This window comes from Camellia sinensis, chromosome 7, assembly GCF_055761805.1.
Source record: "Camellia sinensis isolate YWXY chromosome 7, ASM5576180v1, whole genome shotgun sequence".
Classification (NCBI taxonomy): domain Eukaryota; kingdom Viridiplantae; phylum Streptophyta; class Magnoliopsida; order Ericales; family Theaceae; genus Camellia; species Camellia sinensis.
The window spans coordinates 33,611,282-33,637,787 of NC_138967.1; the positions used below are offsets into that span (position 1 = coordinate 33,611,282).

At 38.7% G+C, this 26,506-nt stretch overlaps 1 protein-coding gene across 2 annotated transcripts; it reads right to left on the reverse strand.

Moving 5' to 3' along the window:
• Positions 1-2,062: 2,062 nt before the first annotated feature.
• LOC145788746 (DNA-binding protein BIN4-like) lies at positions 2,063-5,832 on the reverse strand. Of its 2 annotated transcripts, XR_014334549.1 has the most exons (5): positions 5,464-5,832; positions 5,207-5,358; positions 4,958-5,097; positions 4,672-4,841; positions 2,063-2,141 (listed from the first exon to the last, which is right to left on the reverse strand). XR_014334549.1 is itself a non-coding variant. In XM_082877035.1 (4 exons), exons 2-4 carry the CDS (start codon positions 5,268-5,270, stop codon positions 4,806-4,808), a joined length of 240 nt encoding a protein of 79 aa, XP_082733161.1. In that variant the 5' UTR covers positions 5,271-5,358; positions 5,464-5,832; the 3' UTR covers positions 4,496-4,805. The 2 variants fall into 2 exon arrangements, 1 of the variants encoding a protein (XP_082733161.1); XM_082877035.1 differs by lacking the exon at positions 2,063-2,141 and having other exon boundaries at positions 4,496-4,841.
• Between the last annotated feature and the right edge of the window lie 20,674 nt (positions 5,833-26,506).

Here is a 26,506-nt window from a genome sequence, read left to right on the forward strand (position 1 = left end):
TGAAAAATATACAATATATTGACTAAATTTAGGTAAACATAATACTAGATCAATTCATGCTTCTCAATATGCAAAAATATTTCAATTCTAAGATGAAATAAAGTTAAACTAGTGCCTAGTGGTAAGTTAAAAATTATTACAAAACAAATTGGCACAAAATTCAAACTAATTATACATACCAATTATACATCCAAGTACTATGAAAGCATCCACTAAGAAACAAAAATTCTCGGGTTCTATAAGGAAGATGATGGTCCTCTGTTCACATCTCAACATTGTTGACACATCTTGTGCTGTCATCTGCCAAGCATTCACCAAAATATATATTTTTTCTCAATTGTTTCTCAAAATATCAATTTCTTTCTCAATTGTGAGCAACTTGTGATGCATTATGAAAGAGCATGAAATGAGGAGAGAATTGAATTTTTTTTTTTTCCAAAAACTATTTCTGATGCAAATTTGAGAAACAAACTTTCAAGTGGAAATGCATCAAAAATAGGTTGACACTAAAATCCCTACCCACCCCCTGCAGGTGGGAAAAAAAGTGTAATTGTCTGGCAAATACAGTTTTAATATAAATAAAATTGAGCCTCTGAGACAGGAATACCTTTTTCTTTTTCATCATAATTTTGGCTGTAGCCTACAAAGAGTAGTAAAAAACCTGCTTAGATCCAACTAAGAGGAAAACTATGAATGCCAAAACTGAACTTAAAATCTACACGCCTGTGTGCATAGGTATACACCAGTGAGATTTAGATCAATGACCTCCTTCCATTGAGCAGTCTTCATTCTCATCAATAAACCATCTCTAGTAATACCTGAAACCATTGTTGATCAGTTAGTGGACTATATTTGAAACTGTTAATGATGGAAGAGGAGGTGGAACATTCAAGAACCTGTATTGTTTATCAATATAGCAACTGTTCCCCATGCATCAACCACCTGTAGATGCGACAATTATGAAGCAAACTAAAAAATATCACCATATTAAACTAAATATATATTATAATATTAATTTTATTGTCATCTTCTTTTATTCTTATTTGTTTAAATTGCATACCGCTAGTAAATCTAAATAGGATCAGTCAGTTTAATCAGCTTATGTAGTTTGAATTTCATGAAATGACACTGCATGACTTTGTTAAAACAATAAGGCAACAAGCCAGATAAAATTCTATACATGCCTACATAGAGAAAAGATAACACCACTTAGACACACACGTTCAATGGGAAAGTTAGAATATTACCAAGTTTAGGTGATGAACATGTGTGAAAACCTTCAATTCATCAAGGAATGTAAGAAAATTTAATGTAGGAAACAACAGTGGAACTCTTTTATTGATTAAATACTTCTGTGACCCCTAAGACTCCAGAGTAACAAGTTAAATAGGTATACCAAGAAAAATTGGTATGGGCTATGCTCAAACATACTATGCATCCTTAGCACAGTTTTCCTATGGACAATGGCAGCAGCATGGTGGGAACCATAGACTACGTGAGGACGTGTATTCCTATTGGGGTTGAATGTAATACCCTGATATCCCACATTCCTAAGTTGTATACATGAGCTTGCATCCTTCTCTAGTACCTGTGAAACCAAGTCTCACATCACCTAGGTACTAAAATAATGTGCAGTATAACTTATCAAAATAAAATAAAATAATAATAATGTGCAGTATAAATAGGAAAGATATTAGCACTACCGTTGAGGAAAAAATAAATAGACAAAAAGAATGAAATGAAAAACATTACAAATGTTAGCAGTTAAGAGAATCTCCCTCATTTAGGATGGCATTTAGGTCAGCACCAAAAGCCATTGGTTAGACTATCTCTAATCTTGAAGTCTCCCAAACAAATTTGACAAAATTGAGGCAGGAGCCACTGCCTGGTCGGGGCTAGTAACACCATCAATGAATCCTTCACGATCAATTAATTTCTATAGTGCATCCAAAGATCATGATCATTTAACATGTGCGCACTTCATTCTAGAAACTTACTGGACAAGACCGATATGATTTCAACCCTTGATATAGTTCATGGTATGAGATTAGGAGCTTCACCAGGCGAAATTCAACAGATTGATTGTGCCCTCTGTTGTCCGTAAAAGAGATTAATTCACGTTCTAAAAGGTGCTCAAATGCCTGCAGAAGTCAGAGCAACAGATTACCAAAATATGCTTGGGATAGATTAGAAAGAAGCATTATCATGCAAAGTTCCATACGCACCCGTAAGTATACACTACTATTATTAAAGAAGCTGCCATAGATGACTATGGTATGCTCTCTTCTTGGGGGAATGAAGAAGATAAGCAAGATTGTAGCAAATGAAGAGGAGTCCATTGCAACAACCACAGAGGTATTAGTCTCCCATTGCTTAAATTGCAGTATTTAAAGTATTTAGATTTTATCTCTCTTATTTCAAATTAAAGTTTTTAAGAGAAAAGTTCGAGCAAATTCAAAAAAAGCAATTGGGGGTGAGCAAGACAAAAGGGATTAAGAGGCAGAAGCTGTTTTAACCTGTTATCAGCTTTATGAAAGATGGAATACCTCAAATTCCATAACCCAAGCAAGAATTTGAAAATTAAGCATTTAATTCCAGATTATAAAAGACGCCATTGATCATACTGACACATCAATTTGAATACCTTTTTATATTTTTAATTTAAAATAAGACTAGATAGACTCCAATTTGTTTCCCTTCATTTACAATTCCAAATGAAGTCGTTTTAAAGGTTATAAGCTGCACACTATTGACAATAGAAAATTAAGAGATTCATAGTGACAATCAAGAAGCATAAAGCCATAATCAGTCTTAGCACGTGTCCTTATAAAGCAACTTGCAGACTTTACTTCAAATAATCATGAGTCACAAAACGATGTGCCATTTTTATTGCCATAAAAATAAAATTATTGTTGGTTTTTGTACTTCATTGGTTTATTCATTCATAAGGAGAGTTATTGTATTTCTTGTCTCTAACAATTGACTGAAAACAGAAAAGAAAATAACTAACCATGAGAAAACAGAAAAGGCAGGTGTAAGCAAAGCCCAACTTATGGTAAATGAATCAAGAGCCAAACAAGGAATCAAGAGAAAGAATTTGAAAAATATATCCAGATTTGCCAAAGAATCAAGAGCTGTCAAGATGTTAACTTATGGTAAATGAATCTTATTCACATTAGCCAAACAAGGAATCAAGAGAAAGAATTAAAAAAAAAAAAAGTCTTTCTATGCCTTTATTGTTGCTACTTGTTCATAACAATATTATATCCCACTAGAGGCCTTGTGAAATGAGTTGTTGATGACATAGTTGTGGAAGTTGACCATGTCTGGACCAAAAATGTGAAACGAAAAGTACTTTTCTCCAAAAGAATATTCTCCATAATTTCAAAAGAACACCTACTAGATGATTACAATAATAATGATGATAAATTCACCCACCCTAGATTGAACCATTGTAGAAATCTAGATGTGCAATAAAAGTTGCGAAAGAAAACTGGCACAGGAGTCATGCACAATATATCGATCGTGCCAAATAATATGGACATTACCTCCACTTCTCCTGAAGTATATTCTAGATCCAAATTTGAAAGGTGGACAAGTGTTCCTTGCTCATGTGCACTCTTCAATCTTTCCTCCCAAGGCTGAATAGAGACAGAAAGAAAAAAGAAAATGGATTAAATCACAACCACATGCTCACAATATAAAATAAACTAACAATGGAATAAATTGACTTTAATTCCTACAAGTTAGCGCAAGTACAGAAATTTTTCTGTAGATGCTGGAGCTAACAAAAAAATTGTGATAAACAAAAACCAAAAAAAAAAAAAAAACCTAGAAATAAAAATAATGGGAAGCTTCTAGATAGACCTACAATCTTAGAGGTTATGAACAATTATTAGAACAAGGAAAACAAGAAAATTGGTTGTGGGGAGTAGTTGATTCAAAGAAAAAGAAAAATTAAAGTTTGGTTGTATGGCTAAATTGTTTAAATTTTAGAATGACTTTTGTTACCATCAAATTAGGTTTCAACAATTACTAATTTGTACAATCATCAAAATAAAATTTTAAGGAGTAAATAGATAAAATTAATAGTTAAGGGAAGCAATAGAAAAATTGATAATAGTTTAGGAAATAGAAGTGAATTAACTATTTTTCTTAATACATAAAAATGTAACTTTCTTGTTCATGCAGGACGAATAGACCAAATGATACAATACCAGCTCCACCAATATACCAAGAACAACAGAGTCCACCAATATACCAAGAACAACAACAGGGTCATGGAGAGATTGCAGACATGGTTTCTTCCTCAAAAGTTCTTTTACCCGTTTCATCAATATCAATAATCCTTATAGTCCTTTTCTTGAATTTGTTCTTCTAAAATACAATTCTCTGAGAAGAGAGAGGAGAAAAGAGAAGTTTAGATTTTCACCATTATTCACTTTCATTGTAATTTACATAGTTAGGCACCACACCATTCAATTTAACAGTGTAATTTGTTTCTCAAGTCCAGACTTTAACCTGATTTGCAATTTATGTATAATTTAACAACCCTCCAGAAAAAGAGGGCATGCTGAACAATTTCTTGTTGCTCTTTTTCAAATTCGACAAATGTCAAAATTAAAAGTTTAAAAAATACAAATTATGGAATATAAATTGTTGTTACCATACTTCTTCCTTCACCAATGAGAATTGATGTCGGCCCACACACCACAATTTATCACATTCAGTAGCATCTCTCATTTCTTAGTCTTGCTGTTCTTCGGAGCTTGGGTTTTCTTTCTTACTTTCTTGGGTGGCTTTCCTCATGCAGCTTTACCACTCCTTTTTCGCACGACCCCCTACATCCATGATCTCATAAATTAGCATTTCTTTATTACAACATGTTGCACAATCAATATACGATCTTGTCATTCAATGAGATACATAATGAACTGAGAAAGGTTAGGAAGCATACTGATGTTTTTTCAGCTTTTGTTTTAGTTTTTGTGTTGGATTGCTCTCCATTGCCCTCATTTTGATCAGTCTGATTAGTGACGGTTTTAGGCATCTTGTCAGCGTCATCATCAGAATCAAATGAGAATCCATCCAGTGTTCCTGATATATGATTGAACATAAAGAAGCACAAAAATTACGAAGTAAACAGCATCAGATCCTGAGTCCTATATAAATATCCTGAAAGAAAACCTCAAATAGAGCTTCTAACCTTCAACCATAGTTTCAGCCTCGTAAACATTAGATTGAGGTTTCAGCTGAATAAAATCATTCATGATAGCCTCTATCTGATCAGAAAAATTATAATTTCAAATCTAAGGGCATTGGCAGCAAACCAGAGCAAAACTGTTGAAAGAAAACGGTCTGAAAAGGGAAAATATTGGTAAAAGGAAAAAACATTTTTTAGTTGAAAGGAAAAAATTATCAAAGGTGAAAAATGAAGAGGAAACAAAGAATTGATTAACAAACCTTTGCTTCTGACTGACCAAAGCTAACCTGAGCGAGAAGAAATATGAATCACGATCTGAATCAAACTTCAATTTCGATTTCGATTTCGAGATATGAATCACTGAGACCGATCTGCATCGCTGAGATCTGAATCACGATCTGAATCGAAATCGAAGTGATATGAACTCAGATCTAAATCAAAATCGAAGTGATATGAACACAGATCTAAATCGCAATATGAAATCGAAGTGATATGAACTCAGAATTTTAAAATTTCGAGATATGAACTTCGATTTCGAGATCTGAATCGCTAAGATGAACTTCGAAATCGCTCTGATGAATCACTTCGATTTCGAGAGAGAACTTCGATTTCTGAGGATTCCATTGATAAGCAACCGAATCTCTGTGATGATCAGGGTTTAGACAGCACAGAGAGAGAGAGAGAGAGAGAGAGAGAGAGAGAGATTATTTGCGAGTGCATCGGTTCAATTTGGGACTCGAGATTCTCAGATTGAAAAAGGAAGCGCGTGAGACAGCACGCATTTGAAGGCGTTAATAAACGCCTCCTATTCATAAAACGACGCCGTTTCAATTAAAGAAAAACAAGACGTTTATAAAACGCCGTTAAATATTAGAAACAGTGACGCTTTAAAAAACGCCATTAAAAAAACGCCACCTAAACCCATATTTCCTGTAGTGACCATTTAGTATCTTTGAAATCTGTGTTTGGTGCCCTTAAGATGCCTGTAAATTCATTCGAAGTAAAATAAAGCAGGAAATGGATTAAGAAAAGAACTCACGTATAAGTTGTGTATGTGTGTAGGTCACAACCCGGGAGGGACAGGCACGTTGTTGCAGCACTGTGAGTAGTAGTACAGAAATGTACATTTTATTTACCGTTGATGATTAATGCCACTAACGCTCTGTTCCTTGTAAGTATTTACACGAACATTTATGATGATTGGGAATCAATGTGAACGTTGAAAGATTTGCGTACACCGGTATGACTTTAGAACTTATGTTCATTCTTGAACAATGATATCCGTATGAACCTAAGATTATTTAGTAAATAAGTCATTGAGTGTGAACACTCTCGAAGAACCAGACAATTGGAAAAGCTATGTACATCCATATGAGTTTGAGATTATTCTGTTGTGATATACATGGACCCGAAGTCGTCCAAAACCTATAGTATGAATACAAAGGTCTAACATTATTATGTGACTCACGTTATGATGTGAATCGTTCTGTCACCATGAATAGTACTGTAATGACACATGTGCTTTCTGTAAATAATTATTGTTATTACCCTGTAATACACAAGACAACCGTGTCATTCTATAACTACGCTTTACTTTATGTCAAAGTTATAATTAGCACTATGTTTTACGCAAGTTAAGTATGTTAATATATGAGAATGATGAAGGAATTTATGAACTTATGAGGTCGAGGGCCAACTTGTGAATTTATGAACTTATGAGGCCGAGGGCCAACTTGTGAATTTATGAACCTATGAGGCCGAGGGCCATTTTGTGAAATGTGAATCCATGAGGCCGAGGGCCATTTTGTGAAATGTGAATCCATGAGGCTGAGGGCCATTTTGTGAAATGTGAATCCATGAGGCTGAGGGCCATTTTGTGAAATATGAATCCATGAGGCCGAGGGCCATTTTGTGAAATATGAATCCATGAGGCCGAGGGCCAACGTGTGAAACTATGAATTCAAAAGGCCAAGGGCCAAGTTGTGAAGTTATGAATCTCAGTTATGAATCTATAAAGCCAAAGGCTAATTTGTGAATTTGTGAACCAACAAGGCCGTTCTGAAAATTTGTGTAGAATCAGATTAACCACATGATTTCTACGTTCACATACACATTGATATGTATTATAATTTAAGTTGAACATGAAATTGTTGATGTACTACTATTCACTGAGCCTAGCTCACTCTGTATTTTGTCTGCTTCTGTAGGTATTCAACCTGGAGTCACTCCTAACCCTGATGCTCGTCTCTGCTTTATCCACCTCAGTATGTCCAGGAACTTAAATAAAGCTCGTGTGTGTTGTGTGGTTTTGCCCAGCTTTTGGGTTTTGTATATTTAGAGGTGTATAACCTCTTCTTCGCTAATGCTTTTGTTATACGCCCAATCATGGGGTCAGGTCTGTATATGTGTATGTCTATTACTGATGTTCAGGTGTATATTTACTGTATGTTCATCTACCTTATGTAATATGTGTGATCCTGGCATAGTAGTGGTAGCTCAATGGATATTGGTTTACGTTATTTTATGGTATTAAATGCTTCCGTTCAGGCCTCATATGTTATACATGTCAGACTTTATGTTCGTTTCTGAAGTGGTCATGCCCAAACTTTTAGGGGCGAGTTATGGGCGTGACAGCATCCATTCAGCGTTCCTCAGATTGGCCTGTAGACTGGGCATTGGCATACATGCCCTCATCTGCAGCTCTCATCTACAGCCAAAATGGTCTGCACTACCTAGGCCTCAGCCAACGTAAACCTTGAGAGGAATACATCTTCCTCGCAATGAGTGATCTCCAACACTGGTGGCGGATGGATGGATAAATTCCCAAAAATAATAGCCACTCATTTCTTGTGAGAGTACTTCAACATTTGATGGAGGGTAGAGGAGACAACTTTCACAAGATGCAACCAAGGCCTCCCTAGTAGTAAATTGAAGGTGGTTAGCACATCCAAGACATGGAACTCGACATCTTGTTGAGTTGGGCCCACTTGGACTCTGATTTGCACCATGTTCATAACCTCCCTGCTCGTATTATCACATGCCCGAATCACTTGGGCCGTGGGCACAAAGTTTGCTAGTCTAAGGACAATTGCATAAGCTATGCGAGAAGGACATACATTGATAGCCGAACCGGTGTCTATCAACACCATCGGTACCTATTTTTCCCTGTACTCAATAGATATGTACAAGGATTTGTTGTGAGCTGAGCTTTCCAGCGGCAGCTCTGTTAGAAAAGGTTAAGGTTGGCCTGACACCACTTGGGAAAACCAATTCCACAAGCTGTTTAGGGGTGGTGCTGATGGATAATTTAGCTTTATCCATTGCTGACAGCATTACCTGTCGATGCACCCGGGAGGCCATGAGTAGACCCCAAATTGAGATGTCAGCTTGGATTTTCTTAAGTTACTTCAACACTATCTCTTCTTCTAGTTGTTTCTCTTTCTATTTCTTAACCTCTCTGTCTTTCCCAGATGCCTCAGCTTGATCTAAGTGCGGTGGCTTAAAATACCGCCCACTTCTTGTCATATGATCTATCTCTTCTGTGTACCACGTGTTGTCTGGAAGGCACTCACCCCAATCTTCGTCGGTGTGGGCAATATGTAGATCGTCATCCTCTCACCATACACCTTCGACAGCCGACAAATAGTTGTCCGGCTTCGTTTGAATCACTTTCACATCACAAGTATCCCCCGTAGGGTGTTGGGTCATTACAGCTTCATGGTTGTCTTTAACCCTCTCTCGTGCAAACTGCTTCAGTGCAGCTTCCTGTTCTGTGTCCACAGTGCTTACAGTGCCTAGTTCCTGAGCTGAATTTTCTACGCCGGCGTTCTTCGGCAGTTTTCCCTTTTCATCGGCCCTTCCGGCCACTACAGCAATTCCTGCTTCCTTTTTCTCCAGTTTCATTTCAGTTCCTTCCTCCCCATTCGGCTCATCACTCAGCCAGCCAGAGTTGTCAGTTGATCCATTCAAATTGAACCAGCCAATCTACACATCCCATTGATCTTGTTCGTCAAAGAACTGCAGGTTGTCTAGATCCTCCTCGATTTTCGCCAAATCATCCAATCCTTGGCTCAAGCCATCCTCCCTAACCATATTAACCTCCACTACAGTTGGCAACACCAACTCCGGCTTGATTTGCTTAATCGGCACAATGTAGCAGCTTGGATCGTACACCCCCTTAGGCAAGTCCTTAGAGCTCTTCGGCAATGGACTCATACTTTCCACTAAGACCAGCCTCCCTTTTACTGCAACTGTCACCACCGCAAGCTTAGGTTGAAGCATGGACGTATCTATCATGCACAAATCTGTGCTTTCAGGAATGAACACTGTCAGTCTTGGTAGGTGGGAAGGGGTAATATATATGCTGGGGTTGTAGGGAGTGGCTAGTGTATGGATTAGGTTTAGATTTTGCGGTGGGGAACTTGATTATGGGCCGGGAGAGGGTTTGTAGTTACATTTGGTTTTTGGGGTGGTGCAATCACCTTGTTGTTAACGAGGTCTTGAATCTCATGACGTAGTCAGAAGCATTGGTTGGTATCATGACCATGTTACTGGTGAAATGCGCAGTACTTTGCTGGGTTGTGTTTTGGTATAAGAGGATTAGGTAATAGGCGAGGCTCTAATGGTTTAAGGTGTTTTTTTTTTACCAACACCTTCATGGCTGAAGATAGGGTCATGTAGAGCTGGGTAAAGGTCCTCTGGGATCGGGCAGGGTTGGCTAAAGTTTGTGGCGCTGTGTTGGCAAAGGGATTGGCAGTCTTGGTTGTGGTGGTGACAACGCTCACATCCAACGACCTTGTAGTTGTGCTACCACTGGTGGTAGCATTGGAATTGCGCACGAAAGGACTTTTTGCCTGCTCTTTCTCATCAATAATCAGCCCTTGTTTCATGGCGTCTTCGATCTGAACCTCTATCTCATGGAGCTCGGTGAACGTGAACAAAGGTAGGATGATCATTTTCTCCAACAACTTCCCATGCAGATTGCAGATTACCATCCTTATCTGATATTTCTCCAAAGGTCTGGTGGTCATCATTGAAGCCTTAGCCCTCCACCTCGTCACAAATTCTGAAAAGCCCTTTTTCGACTCTTGGCGCGTTGCTTCGAGATCACGAGTTATGACCTCGATCTACGTGTTGTACGAGTACTGAGCAATAAAGGCCTCGATCATTTCCTCCGAATTCTGCTTAACAGAATCCTCCAACTTCGCATACCATATGGCTGTTATTCCTAACATGGTCCGGCCAAAGAGAGATAACTTTTGCAATCTGGTCAAGCCAATTGGTCGCAAGATGTCTAAAAACAGCCGTAGATAAACCATGGGATCTTCGGAGTCGTCAAATCGATCGATGTGCGGCATTTTGAACTGATTTGGCAATGTCACTGCAAAGTTGTTATACCCATCTTCTATATCAGGGATGGAGTTAACACCTTGTGCTTTCTTAAATAGCTTCTCCAGCTTGTTGACCTTAAGCATAGTTGGGTTAACCTCAAACTCAAACGAAGCTTCAGTTAGATACACAGGTGCTTTGGAGGTTTGTGCTGGGATCGGCTCTGCTGGATTGCCCTGATTCTCTTGGACATTAGCAGTATAAGCAGCGGCTCCGGGTGTTGGGATACTCGTAGGAGGTGCATGGGATGCAGAGGCTGCTGCTAGTTGTGGTTGTTGTTATTGCAGCCTGTTTATTACCTTAGCCTGACGAGCTATGACCTCGGCTTGACGAGCAACGTCTTGTTGTGTTTCAACTGTTTGCTGAAGATGATGAATCAATTCCTTCGTACTGACTGGGGGATACTATGTCATCGAAATCGACGAGTGATCTCGTGCTGGACTAGAAGTAGAAGACTGTCCCTGAGCCTGACTGGATACAGGTGAATTAAGGGGTGACTGCTATAAAAACTGGATCGGTGAACTTTGCCTGACTCTCCTCCGTCTTGTAACCGGTGGGAGTGAAGTAAACACAGGTTGTCCCCTAGCAAGATCTTCGGCTTTGCAAAGCTTTCTAACTCAGGTCCAGAGCACTTGGGGGTTATCCGAACTTTCTGAAGCTATGGTGTTAAACTACCTAGCAAAAGAAATAAAACAAAAAGAAAGCAGCAATCAGAAACCGCACAACGCCTCAGCTAATGATGTTACCAACACAGATGTAATCAAAGCTGCAGGACTACACTCAACATTGAATTCTGCCCCCCAAAATGGATACCAAACTTGTAACTAATATGCACATTCCTGTACAGTTTCACTGTAAAGTACATACTAGTTAAGTGAAAACCAAAACACCCCTATGAGGGGGTTAGGTTACCCTGTCCTAGTTTTGTCAGGAACTAGAGTTCACTATTCAAACAAAGCGGTTTCACGCAATCCTGTATTCAGGTAAGCATCCTATCCTAGTTGGCTAAATCGTCAAAAGGGTACTTCAGCAAGACTACCTAATATACCTCTCACACCTAACACCGAAAAGTGAAAGGGGGACCAAACGGTACAACGGTAGTCCATATCCAAGGATTGTGTTCCCATCATGGCAGAGCCCATGACTGGTTAGCCTTTTGGCAAGTTTTTCGGGCAAGCCTTCGGCAAACCGTCTAGGAATAGTAGATGGCAAACACAGTGACTTAAACACACCAATGCAAATGCAATGTAAAGAAATATATAAGTGTAGATAAAATTTCATATCATGAAGTTCGAGTCAAGTTGTTGTCTTTCTCCAGCAAAGTCGCCATAAATTGTAGCTCGACTTTTTCGTAGCCCTCTTTCGGAAGAAGAATAAGCTCTACAGTATCGGACTTCTGCGGTTCTGAATCTAATCTCACAAGTGCAATGTGAAATAGATAAACACCAAAGAGTTCAAATCCGGCAAATCTTTTGGAAAATCAATTTTGAATCAAATTGTCAAAAATGAACTGTTTTGCTAGATACATAGTCGCCACCTAAATATTTTTTGAAAAATTTAGGAAACCCATGACTCGTGCCAAAGGCCATGTGTCTGTCATCACCAAGATTGTCTCGGCTCGAGAACTTGGGTACGAAAGAGAAGAAGGTCATGAATTGAGCACCCCCGCTCGCCCGATCAAAGATCGGCCTCTACTAATCATGATGTGAATGTTATCTTCATTATATGCTTTTATTCCAATTTGTTAGGCTAGCATTGCTATGTGATGCGCACACATACAAGTATAGACTAATTTACAAGAATTGGAACACTTAATCTCATGTTTTGTTTTGAAAAGAGTTTGCAAATGTGCCACTCAAAAAAGTGGACTTAAATGTACATGAATCAAACTATCCCAATTCAAGCAATTAGCCTTCATCCACAGGCATTCAAAGAGTTTATCATTTAATCACTTAGCCTCATGGTGAACATGCTTTGACATGGCAACACTAACATACAAATGCAATATGTTAAAATAAAGAAAAGCTCACTTAGTGCTCTAAGCCAAAAAAGATGACAAAGTTACAATAATGCATGATCCTAACTATGCAATATGACTGATACAATGCATGCGATATGCAACTAATAGGCTACTAATATGGCATATGAATCAATTTGATAGCATGCGGTCTAAGCATGTGTTCAAAGAATGTTAACTAACAATACAAGTTAGAATGATGAAACAAGCCTCGGTGCATGCAAAACAAGTGGATGCAAATCATGAAATATGCTAAATTAAACATGATGCCCTAATCTAACCATCGTAAGCAGTTAAATAAAAGGAAGAAAGACGTGGGGTTGGAAGATATATACGTTATTACAACATTGCGTTCTTACGAAGGAGAGTCCGAATGAACTAACTAGCTAACTAAACTAATTAGCTATTACAATAACACATGAAATAGCCAACTAAACTAGCTAATTAATTATTACAAATTGAATGAATTAATGAATGAACTAATTAATTAACTAATCTAGCTAATTAAAATAATTACAACACAAGATGAATTAGCTATTCTAACTAATTAATTACAAAGCCAATATTTTAATCACAACACTAATATACTTATAACACGGATCCTGAGGATTGATGGGAGGGCTCATGCATGAGCACGGTTTCCACCCGAAAAAGCCACAATTTCTACTGCTGAATGTCTCTGTTACACAGTAGAACACTTGAACTAATTTCCATCTCCAGACTAACTCTGTTCTGCTGGGGAAGTACACGGTTGGATTTTGCATTGGTGGCCGACAGAGGGCCTGCCGTCCACCGTTAATGGCCGGCAGGCTACCAATGGTGGCTTAATGACCACAAAAGATGGCCTGCCAGCAACAAATAGTGGTCTGTTGGCCACTGCTGATTGGACTTCCCTGCTGCAACAGAGAGCAAATAGAGCAGGGACAGTGTATTCTCAAGGGTTTTTTTGCACAATTTACCCCTCTTTATCATTTGAACAACTCAAAGGAGTAGTAAGTTTGATCCACAAATCACCAATAGATGCAATTTCATTGCATGATGGCTTATGAACCAAGTGTGCAAATTCAATGAATGCAATTAAACAAGACTCTCAAAACCACCTCCTTATCATGAAAGATCAAGGGAAGCAGTTGACAATGAATCTTGAACTGTTTTCATCACTAATGAGTATGAAACAACTCAAGACTCAAGGGTTCAATTAACGTCCGATTGAACCCAAACAAGTTGTTTATTTTGCACATTTTTTAGGCTCAATTTTATTACTTCATTTTAGATTACCATCCATTCTTTAATCAATTGAGTCAAATAGTGAATTTAAGTCCTCTAATGGAAAGAGGGCTCAAACCAAGAGTTGCTTTGCGCATAAAAGAGACATCATACTGTTGGTAATGAACCCCAAAGGGATTAAATCATTAAGCATGACATCTCAATCCACGCTTAAACAAACAAGTAGTTTGAAACCACTTTCAAAGCAAAACAAAAGCCAAGAAATGAGGGAGGTTGCAGAGGTGATTAAGAGTGATCACAAGTATGGAAAGCCATAAATAAACACTATCAACTCAAATAAACACTATCAACTCATGAGGACAATTACACTACAAGCATGCAAAACAAAGCTCAAATGCAACAAACTCTTAAAAATAGTCCTAAAATAGTCCTAAAACATGCTGAAATTAAGACAAAAATAGCTAGAATGATAAGCTAAACATGGATCATGCTAGACTAGTAAACAAAACATAAGGAGGGGAGGCTAACCCTTCCAATTTGGGACTTCAAACCATGATTTTAGCCATTGAAATAACTCTAAAAATCAGTGTTTAAAAGCTCAAAAAAAGATAATGTCAAGGTGGGAAACACAAGAATAAAGGCCTTGAGAGCAAGGTGTAAAGAAAGGTGAACCACCCTTCAACCTTTATTGGCCTTAAAACCCCAGTTTCAGCCAAAAAATATAGAGTTTTATAGCCCAAAAATAGTTGGAAAATAGTAAGAAAAAGAGTAAATACAACAAGTAAAGAGGTAAAGCTTTATACCTCTTGAAAAAGAGATCACTTTCAAGCAATAAACCAAGGCAAACACATCCTCAAGATCTCAAATAAGGTCCGAAGATACCTCAACTCAAAGATGGAGAGGTTCGGTTAAGAGTGTATAGGCAAAGGTGAAAAGTGTATCGGCAAAGGTTAAGAAATTTGCAGGAGAGAGAGGAAAAATTTTGCTCAAAATTTTTTCTAACCTCCAAATATGAGACGGAGCTCATCTATATATGGAAAACCAAGCCACTCCCTAAAAAACATCTAGTCAAACACGTGGGAATAGATACAAGCATCTATGCAAACAGTTGGCACAACTGTCACAAAATATCTGCAAAGCACATTGGTGGCCGGCAACCAAGAGCAATGGCCGGTAGCCCATAGTGGTGGCCGATAGGCCACCAGAGGTTGCAGGCTTGAAGATCCAAGGTTTTGGGTCCAGAACAAAGGCAACAAGGGTGTAGGGTTTGAAAGGCTCAAAGTTGTGGCATTCCATTGAGGACTTCGAGTACTTGACAAGCATAAACACTCATCATTGGGTGTGCAAGCGATGACGTCCAAGTCATAAGGGCCGTAAAAAATTGGGTGTCTACAGGTGCAAAGCATTTGCACATATATCCAAGGAGCACAGACAGAAGCTGGATGATAAAGTCACTCCGTGCATCTATATTTGCTATAGAGATGAAGAATTTGGATACAGATTGTGGGATCCAAAAAATAAGAAGGTCATTCGAAGCCGAGATGTGGTGTTTCAAGAAAGCCAGGCCTTAGAAGACTTTGGACAACCAATCAAACCTAAAGTAGATGATGTTTCAAAAATTGTTTCAAATCTTGCACCATCACAGCATGCCACCGATGAAGAAGAGCTACCGCAGTATGCAACCAATGATATAGAGGTGCATGATGGATTTTCAGAAGAAAAGGGTGTTGAGTAGGGGGAGCCACAACCCTCTCCGCCAGAGACTATTGGTCCACAGTTACGAAGATCAACAAGAGAGCCTAAGCCGTCGTCCAAATAACCTACTTCTGAGTATATTTTTCTTATTGATGAGGGGGAGCCATAAAGTTTTCAAGAAGCTCAGAATCATAAGGAAAAGAGTAGTTGGCAGCAAGCTATGCAAGAAGAGATGCAGTCCTTGCAAAAAAATCAGACTTATGATTTGGTAAAACTTCCCCAGGGTCGAAAAGCACTGAAGAACAAATGGGTGCTCAAGTTGAAGAAAGATAGGAGTAGAAAACTAGTTAAGTATAAGGCTCGATTGGTTGCCAATGGTTTTGGGCAGAAGGAAGGTATTGATTTTGATGAAATCTTCTCGCCAGTTATGAAAATGACATCCATTCAAGTAGTTTTGGGACTAGCAGCCAGTTTGAATTTGGAACTTCAACAAATAGATGTGAAGATAGCATTTCTCCATGTAATTTGGAGGAAGAAATTTACATGGAGCAACCATAAGGTTTTGAAATAAAAGGGAAAGAAAACTTAGTTTGCAGATTGAAGAAGAGTGTCTACGGCCTCAAACAAGCGCTAAGATAATGGTACAAGAAGTTTGACTCATTTATGGTGGGTCATGAGTACAAGAGAACTGCTGCAAACCAATGTGTATACATTAGGAAATTTCCCAGTGGAAACTTTATCATACTCATGCTCTATGTTGATAACATGCTGATTGTTGGACATGATGCCACAACAATCAGATCACTGAAGAAAGAGTTATCACATTCCTTTGACATGAAGGACCTAGGCCTTGCACAGCAAATTTTGGGTATGAAAATTATGCGTGACAGGAAAGTCAAGAAGTTGTGGTTATCACAGGAGAAGTATGTTAAACGGGTGCTTGAAAAGTTCAACATGAAAGATGCCAAGCCAGTTAATCCTCCGCTGGCTAATCATTTCAAGCTAAGTAAGAGTTCTTGTCCCTCTTCTACAAAAGAAAGAGAAGAGATGGAGGCAATTCTCTACTCATCCACTGTTGGGAGTTTGATGTATGCAATGGTGTCCACCCGACCAGATATCGCTCATGCTATTGGAGTTGTAAGGAGATTTCTTTCCAATCCAGGGAAAGAGCTTTGGAAAGGAGTCAAGTGGATTCTGAGGTACCTTAAGGGTACATCTAAAATGTGTCTGTGCTTTGGAGGAGTAAAACCAATCTTGGAAGGTTATACAAATTCAGATATGGCAGGTGATCTTAATGGTAGGAAATCTACATCAGGATTTATGTTCACTTTCGTAGGGGGAGCTGTGTCTTGGCAGTCCAAGTTGCAGAAATGTGTTGCTTTATCCACAACCGAGGCAGAGTATATTGGCATAGCGGAAGCTAGGAAAGAGATGTTGTGGTTGAAGCAGTTTCTCCAAGAACTTGGACTAGAGCAAGAAAAGTTCACAATACATTGTGATAGCCAAAGGGCCATAAATCTGAGCAAGAATTCTATGTACCATTCTCGCACAAAGCACATTAATGTTCGGTATCATTGGATACGCGAAGTGATGGAGAAGTAGTTATTGGAACTGGTCAAGATCTACACAGATAAGAATCCAACTGACATGCCTCAAGAGACAAACTCGAAGTATGCAGAGACATTGCTGGGATGGACTTCCAATAAGGATCCTACTCCCCATAGGTTTGGAGGGGGAGAATTGTTGAGGATCCATACCAATGTGAACTTGGCTATGATGGAAGTCAAGTATAGAGGCTGTTAATACAACTTTGCTGAAGTTATTCAAACCTAGGGTGGATGTGTTAATGGCTCTCTATTTATTTTTTTGGTAATTGGTTGTTGGTAGGCAGCTCTCCCGTTTGTGTATAAAATGGGAAGAGCTGTGAGCTAAGAGAGATCAAGAAAAAAGATAGAGTGGTGAGAAGAGTGTATCTGTAAGTTGAATTGAGAGAGTGACCTCCTTCTATATTTTTGTATTTGTTTTTATTCATAGTTAAGTCTTCTCTCTTTTTCCCGTGGATATAGGCATTGGGCCTAACCACGTAAAGATTTGTGTCTCATTTGTGTGTGTGATTGTTTGTGAGTAATTTTCTAAGTGTCTTAAATCCTAACAAAATGGTCTTTTCAACCCAAACTCATTGCTTATAAATTGAGAACATTGCCTCAATTCCTTACTCACGTTTCAACAGCCAAGAAAAGGGTGAGAGAAGGAGAGTGTGACTAGGAGGAAGTAGAGAAGAAAAGAAAAAAAAAAAATGAAGAAAATGTGCTTTCTTGAGTTAAGGTAAGAACACATCTCTCTCTTGTCTTCTTCAATTCTTCCTCTATCTTATTCTATTGTCTAGTATGCCCTCTTGTGTTGCATATTAATGGTAAATATGGTTTTCGGTGTGTATGTGTCACGACCCAAACCCACCCCTATAAATTTAGTGTCATAACCGGCTAGTAACCCTTGGATTACTAAAGGACTTTTAACAAAATAACATGAAATTAGGGGCTGCGGAAGCAATAAACAGAAATATACATAGTCCGTTGAGCTGTGAAGACATGCATGAGACAGATATTCTTAAACTTTAATAAAGATATGTGTGACATCAAAAGATACAGTTGATACACGTCACTCCAAGTACTGTACATATAAGTAGAAACTTGTCCATAATTAAAACAAAAGAACCAAAGTCTTAAATACAAAAACATAGCCACGGGATTTGACATGATCTAGAACCTCCTCGGGAGGCACAAAGGGTGGCTGACAAACATAAAACTTTTCAGGCATCATCTCAAGCCTGGTTACGCACCTGGTCACCTACATATAAAATATAAATAGTGAACGGGAGCCCAGTGAATAATAACAAAGTAAAGGGGTTTTAATGAATCATATCCGTCATAAAGTTAAAAATCAGAGTCTTATATATATTTAGATTTCAAATCAGAAACAGATTCATATACTTGATCATTTCCATTCTCAAAATTCATACATTTCACATCATAGTACGTGGAACATCCATTAGCATTAACAAATCCGATGACCTATAAAAGGGGCAACCGTGGAGGCATTCTGATGACCCATAAAGGGATGGCCATAAGGCATTCCGATGACTCGTGTGCACAGAGACATTTTCGATAACCTATAAAGGAACGGCCGTAAAGGCATTCTGATGACCCATAAAGGGACCTGATGACCCATAAAGGGACGCAAAATATCACATGATGCTATGGATGCCACGAGTACATTTCAGAAACTTGGACGATCATTCATTCACACAAAACATACCATTTCAGAAAACTAATCATGTCGTATCATCAGAAAATAATCAAAGTCTAACATAACTTTACAAAGTTTTTACTCACAAATAACAGATGGCCCCAAACAGACAAATAAAGTAGGCAACTCAAATATTTTGTGGCGCGTGACCTACATAGGTACAAAATGAATACATATTGAATTACACACCCTGAAACATTTACTTTGTTCTTTCTTATCTTGGTGTGTCTCTACTTTAATCCTCATTATTGTGACTTAATCATGGCATAGAAATGTCTAAAATGGAATGAGGATGCAAAAATGCACTTGAAAACACTTAACAAAACTTGCTGAAAACAGGGTCCTCGCTCAAGTGCAACTTCCTACGCTCAAAATGTGAGTGGTCGCTCGAGCGCAGGATCTATTGCTCGAGCGGTCTGTAAACTTTTGCAAAAGTGTTGGTTGCTTGACTTTTCCACTCAATGCTCACTCGACGGTCGCTCTAGCGTGAGAGACATGCCCTCGCTCGAGCGCAACTTTTGTCACTCAAGTGATCTGCAAAACAAAAGAACTTTTGCGAGCATGCATTTCATGCTCGAGCATACTTCTGGTGCACACACTCAGAGTGGTCGCTTGTCACGACCCAAACCCGCCCCTATGGGTTTAGCACCGTAACCGGCCAGTAATCCAAGATTACCGAAGGCCTACTTAACAGTAATACAGTAATACAGAGTACAGGGGCTGGCGGAAGCTAATACAGTAAATAAACAATGTCCAATGAGCTGTGATAGTCTGTATGCCAAAAAGACTTTTCATACATATATGCAGTCAGTGACAAAACAGTATGTACATATATACAATCATTCAGTTCAGGGACCTAATCCCTATTAAACAGTACCGTAACAGTCTATACAGTCATACAAAACAGATATAGAGACAGACGGGAAATTAAAAACACCCCTAAGCCATAACTTGACAGGCTCGGAACCTCACAGTGAGGCACAGTGGTTGGCTTGACAAAACTGGAGCTTACCCCGACGCTTCTAGCCACGGTCTGGTGCCTGTACACCTACATATATATATGAGCAGTGAGCTAAAGCCCAGTGAATAACGTAATGCATAAAGAGGTTAAGAATGAATGTCCTTACAGTAATGAAAACAGTTCGTTAATTCAGTATATCAGTCATTCAGTCATATGTGGTACATCCATTAGCATAACAGTACAGTGAACAGTAGGTCTTAAAAGACCGAACAGTAAATGATGGCCATCAATCAGTAAACAGTAGTGGTTCCAACAAAGGAACCGACGGAGATCTCTATAACAGTAGCAGTAAACAGTAGTTGCTAAGGATGCCACAATACAATTCAGAATATAGGACATACATTCATTCAATTAACAGTATCAGTTCAGAAGGCAGTACAGTTCAATTGTTCAGAAGATAATCATTTTGAATATATTTTTACACAGTTGTTACTCACAGAGTTCTGGGCTACAGTAAAGCTAGAGCGCGTCCCTAGTCGCCAACCCTACACAGTTACAGATTGAACACACACTAAGCTACACAGTTAGGAAAATAATAACTTAATCCCTAATTTGCCTCGGTGTGGTTCTACATCTATATCCTCATTAAGATGCCTTAAACTAGGCCTAATAATGCCTAGGATGAGATGAGGATGCAAAGATGCACTTTAAAAGTATTTTTAGAATTTTCAGAAAACAGGGGTCACGCTCGAGCGTAGGTTACTCCGCTTGAGCGGATATGCAGACAAAGGTTTCCGCTCGAGCGTAGGCTTACCCGCTCGAGCGTTCTGCAAAACAGTCAAAAGTGCTGGATAGGTGAAAATCACGCTCGATTGGGCACTCGACACCCGCTCGAGCATGAGACACAATGTCCCGCTCGAGCGTCAATTATTCCGCTCGAGCGGACTTCAAAACAGTGCAAAGTACTGGGAGCATGCATTTCATGCTCGAGTGCCAGTCACCCCGCTCGAGCGTGAGTCCAAATTCTAGAAATTCCAGATTTGAACCTCAAGCTCAAATTCAACTTTTAAAACATAAATTTCAATCCTCTTGGGCCAATTTTCCAGAAAACATCCCAAAACTCATAGTTTAACATGATTCCAAAGCTCAATTGTAAAATCAAAGCCCAAGGGTGTTTCAAACAACTTAATTTCAAACCAATTTTCAAGAATATGAAAAACATGCAAACATGCATGAACTTAAATCATTTCAAAGCTTTAAATACAAGCTCAAATGAGCTAACTCTTACAAAAACATGATGAAACCATGGACTATCACACTATTATGAATATGCATGCACCAATTGCCATGAAATCAACATCAAAATGCAAGGATAAACACATGTATGCATGATACAAGCTTTAATCCAACACTACAAGACCAATTCTTGACTTAGCTCATTAAACTATCATGATCCATGCTAGAAGGGACTTAAATACACAATAAGAATGATGAAATTCGTACCTAGGTTCCTCAATTACAAGTCTAGAGGCTCAATTATGCACTTAAGCTTTCAATTCCTCAAGATTCAAGCCAAATCGTGAAGAACTCAAGCTTTCACTACCTCTCACTCTCTCAAGTCGGCAAGAACAAAGAAAAAGGGCTGATGAAGTGTGTTATGTGATCAAGTGTGTGTAAGGCTCAAATGTTTAGATGATAGGCCACTTAAGTGGCAAAATTGTGAATAAGGCCAACTTGCAATTTATCAATAATTAATCTAATTTAATCATATCAAATCACATTTTAACTAAATATGCCATAAAATCACATAAATTCCAATGATCTCAAAACATCAATCAATTTCAGATTCGGCCGCCGATAAGGCCTTCAATTCGCAATTTAAACACAAACGTATGAATAGATAATCAAACAGTCAACAGATAGACATACAATTAAACAGATATACTTAATCAATTCAGTTCCAGATTTTAGTCAATCAGTTCAGTACTTCAATCAATTCAGTTACCAATCATAATCGGTCTCAGTTTAGCAGTAATCAGTGGTTAATCGGTAAACAGTGACGAGGGTTGTTACATCGCTCGAGCGTGGATTCCTTCATTTGAGCATAGGAGCAGAATTCTGGAATTTCCAGATTTGCTCCCAAGCTTAAAACTCAATTTCAAATCCTTCAAAACACATCCTTTTGGACCAAAACTTAATAAAACATTGAGAAATTCATAGTACATGATGAATTACAAACTATTTTGCAAAATCAAGCCCAAAAGCATGTCAATTGTGCAAAAAAAATTCAACTTGAAATGTAAGAACATGATATCAACATGACATGCATGTATTCACTTCGGCTCGTGGCTTCCAAAACATGATCAAATGAGGTCCAATGGTGAGAAATGGTATGAATTCTTCAAACCATGCTAGAATTACAACATGCATGAGAAAGAATCTTTGAAGACAACTTCAAAATGTTATGAAATATGCATGCATACATGCTATGATCTATACTTCTTCATTCTAGTTCAATTTCAACTTAATTCTCTTGTATTCATTAACTTACCAACTCAAAAGCAAGACTAAAGGCTTGAATTCTTACCTTATACTTTGGATTCACAAGTATAGAGGCTTAAATTTCTAAACTCTCTTCAAGTTTCCAACAATTCCTAGCAATTCACCCCTTCACCCTTGTTGAACTCACTCTCACTTTTGGTCTCTCTCTCTTTCCCCCACGTTTGTAGCTCAAAAAGAATGAAATGAGAGTGTATGGATGCATATAAGAGTCCACTAGTGCCTTAGTTACACTTGGATTAAAGAATTCATCAATTAGTCTTAATTGAGCACTATTTACTCTAATTTAATTGTTCTGAATCGAATTTCAATTAAACCTACCATAAAATTCTAAAAACTCCAAATAACACATTGATCAAGTCAATTTCTGAATCGGATGCCGATAAGGCCTTCAATTTGCAAACCGAAACAAAATCATGAACAGATCTTTCTACATTAAACAGATATAAACACGCATAAGACAACATATGATGCAAAATTTCACTTTAATTAGTTATTAGGCATAATTAAGCATGGATTAACGTTAATCATGGGTCGGGGTTGTTATAGTATGAAAGTGTGGGTATGATCTAGTGACTTTGTCTTGCAATTTTGTCAAACTATGCACAACTGCAACTTCTCTAGTTTAAAAGAAATATCAAATTTATTTATATCTCAAATCAGAATTTAATATAGGATATTTGGTGTGTTTAGAGCTTATGATAATTTTATTAGCCTCTCATTGTGTGTTTTTAGGGCTTGGATATTTCATTTTAAAAATCTGGTCACGAGTCTTTGAAAACAGTCCACTTCTTGCAATTTTATAAAATTCCAAAAAATTCATCTCATGTTGGTTCTTTTGTCAAAATATAGAATTCTGAGTCCTCTTTCCAACAGAATTTATTTGGGTGAAGATCATCGAGTAGATTGAGAGGAAAGCTAGTTTTCTCAAAAGGTGACAAATCTGAACATGTTTTCGAATAGAGCTTGTAGATGAATTTCTGGATGTGCTGTGAACATTCTGAAAATTGGAACTAAAAATAGACATGTTTTTTATTGTTTCTGTGCAATTTCAACACCTAATATTCCCTAGAGGTATTTTTACCAAAGCATTCTTTTTAACTCTGCAGTTCTGAAAAATGCTGAAAATTGTGTCTTATTGTGTTATTTGTCTCTAAGTATTTCAAAGCATGCCTAATATTGTTTGCTTTCTTTACCATACTTATGTATGATTATCATATGCTATATTTCCTCTCTTATGTTTGTCTCATGCTCTTTTATATTACTGAATATGACTAACCTATCAAAATATCTAATAAACGGGAAATGATAAAAGGTTAGCAATGGGTGACGTTCACACTAGTGTTTCATAATAATTTATACATATGAATGACATGAATTATGATGGGATTAATACCAAATCAGTTAAGTCTTGCGCAAGCGGTCTAAGCGAACCCCTAAGATGACACCGATGTATTCAGACTTTATACGGTGGTTTCAGAGTGTAAACGAGCCATTTGGTATATGTAGACACCCCATTTTTGACCGTCCTCAAGACTTGGACGTCACCATTGGAACACTTGGTGATTATCCTTGTTTGTGTTCGTCTTGAGTTCCCGGAGGTTTCGGTTGCGCGCCTTGCCTCAGGATCTCTCGACTCGACCGTGTTGTGTCTGGTTTTGCACCAAACACTTGTGTTTTGCCTTGGAGGGGCAGGGAATGCCTTGTGAGGCATCCCCACACATCACCGGCCATGGCTTGAGGCCACCGGCTAGTGATTTTATGCCATCGGCAATGTATATTGCCGGTCGGCACTCTTTGTTGCCGGTCGGCCATTTATTTTTTCAAAGTGGCAATTTTGGATGGCCGACCACTGTTCATCTACTTTTAGTAGATATTTTGTGCCAGTTGTGATAGCTGGCACCCACTCTGTTCCCCTCCATACACGTGTATGGAGGGATTTCCCTCTTGGATGGCTTGTTTTGGAAGCCTTACAAGAGGGAGTTGCCTATAAGAAGAGGGCTCCTCTCTTGGCATTAGGGTTAGAAAAAATTGTTAGAGAAGCTCTAGTTCTAGGTTTAGGGTTTTGTATCTATCTTATATCTATACCTCTCCTTCTTTTGTATTGTGTGTGTTTAAGCCTTAGTTTTGTACACAAACACACACTACCACACCTTTCCTTGGAGCTGAGGCCCTTGAGGGTTGTTTTTAGAGTTTTGAAGTTGATTTCAACCTCAAGAAATTGCTGGAGCTCCATTGTTGAAGAAGGTCTACAAGGGTAAGACTTTTGTCCCTTTTTACCCCATTTTTGCATAGCTTTTTAGCCTATCTTGAAGCTGTTTTTGAGCTTTGTGTATAACATAAAAAAGTTCTATTTTTAGGCCCTCTAAATAGTTGTTTAAGGTTGCTTCAAGCTTTAGGGTCGTTTGACCCCTCTTAAGCCTTGTAAGGCTCCATTTTGTGCCATCTTGGGAGAGCTCCGAAACCTTGGTGTTTGGGCCTCCTCACCACTGAAATCTTGAGGGATTTCAGAGGTGAGAATGGTGCCTTGAGGTCCCAAGAAGGAAAGGGCCACCCCCTCTCCTTGTTGTCCTTAAAAAGGGCACTTTTTGCCTCTTGAGAGAGCACCTAGCTTAGGCTCTTGTTGACCATGCCTTAGCTGTTATTTATGCTTATTTTGCCATGAAATAGCATTTTTTTAAGTTGGTTTTGGTACACCATGCTTGCTTAGCATACATGCCTTGTAATGCCATTTTGTTGCCTTAACATGTCTTAGGTTGTAAACCATTGTTCTAGCATGCTTTAGGCTTAGCTTTGTGAAGTTTTCATGTTTATTTTGCCATGTTTAAGATCTGTCCTTAGTTGTTTGGGTCGACTTTAGCATGCATTGCATAGCCTCTTTGCATTTTAGCTTGTAGGCTTCAAGTATGTGAGTGTATAGCATGCATTACTTGCTTTGATTTAGTGATTTGGGACTATTTTCCATGTCATTTCAGCTCACTTAGCATGCTTGTATACTTGCATTTCATGGCTCTTTGATGTTTCAAGAGTTTGTGTTTCATGCTCCTTGAAAGTGCATTTGTGCATGCTTCCATGTGTGAGTCATTTAGATGTCATCTAAGTGGTCTTGGGGGTTCATTTTGTCATGCTAAAAACCCTGATTTTAGTTGCTTAATTCATGCCATGTTTGGTCTTGTTAAGTGTGGGTCAATACCTCTTTAGCTTGCTTTGAATCTTGGACTTTGCTTGCATACCTTGATTGCATTGTTTGGGTTGGTTTGGCACCATGTTCTTGCATGATTTTCAAGGCTTAATTTGCATGCTATATGTCCATGTTTGCATCCTCTTGAGTGTGCTTGAGAATTGCTCTTTAATGCTTGAAGTGTTGGAGATCATTTGCATGCGTGTTTGTGTGCCTATTAGCCCTTCATTTTCGAGCACCTTGGCCACTGTTTTAGGCCTAGTAAGGGCTGCCTAAACCATGTTTAAGTCCATCTCTTTGCTTGTTTGCATGCTCAGCTCGCATGGTTGCTTGCATACTTGCATGTACACATTGCATTGCCATGTTGCATCCTTAGCTCGCATGCCTAGGTTGCATTGCCTCACCTCTTAAACTGAGTCATGATAGAGGTAGAAGCCCCTTTGTTTGTTGGTTTGCATTGCATTTGAAATCAACATGCATAATTTGGTCTCTTGGGCCATCACGCATTGAAATGCGCGATGGATGGTCCGAGAACCAAGGACCATGTCCCTTTGAGTCATAAACATGATAAGGGATATGGTTGGTGCATACATTGCTTGAATTGCATTGCCATGCAAAGCTCTGTCCTCTGCTGCTGTCAAACAGATTCTGCAGGAACTTTTTGCCGATCGACTGCACATAGTGCCGACCGGCAATCCATCCGTGGCCGATATCTTCATCAACAGCCGATGATCACATCTTACTGCCGGTGGCCATTCTCCTCAGCCGGTGGTGTCTCCCAATGTCCAGGGAAGCAACTCTGAGACTTTGGAAGTTTTCAGAGGGGCAGAGCAGGGAAAACAGAGGCAGCCTGCGCATGGCAATGGACTTCCGAGCAAGACCCGAGGGCGCGTGCATTGGGCCCTCTTCCCGAGGCCCTTTTTTCTTGCTTTCTTAAATTAATTAATTTGTTTAATTAATTTAGTTGGT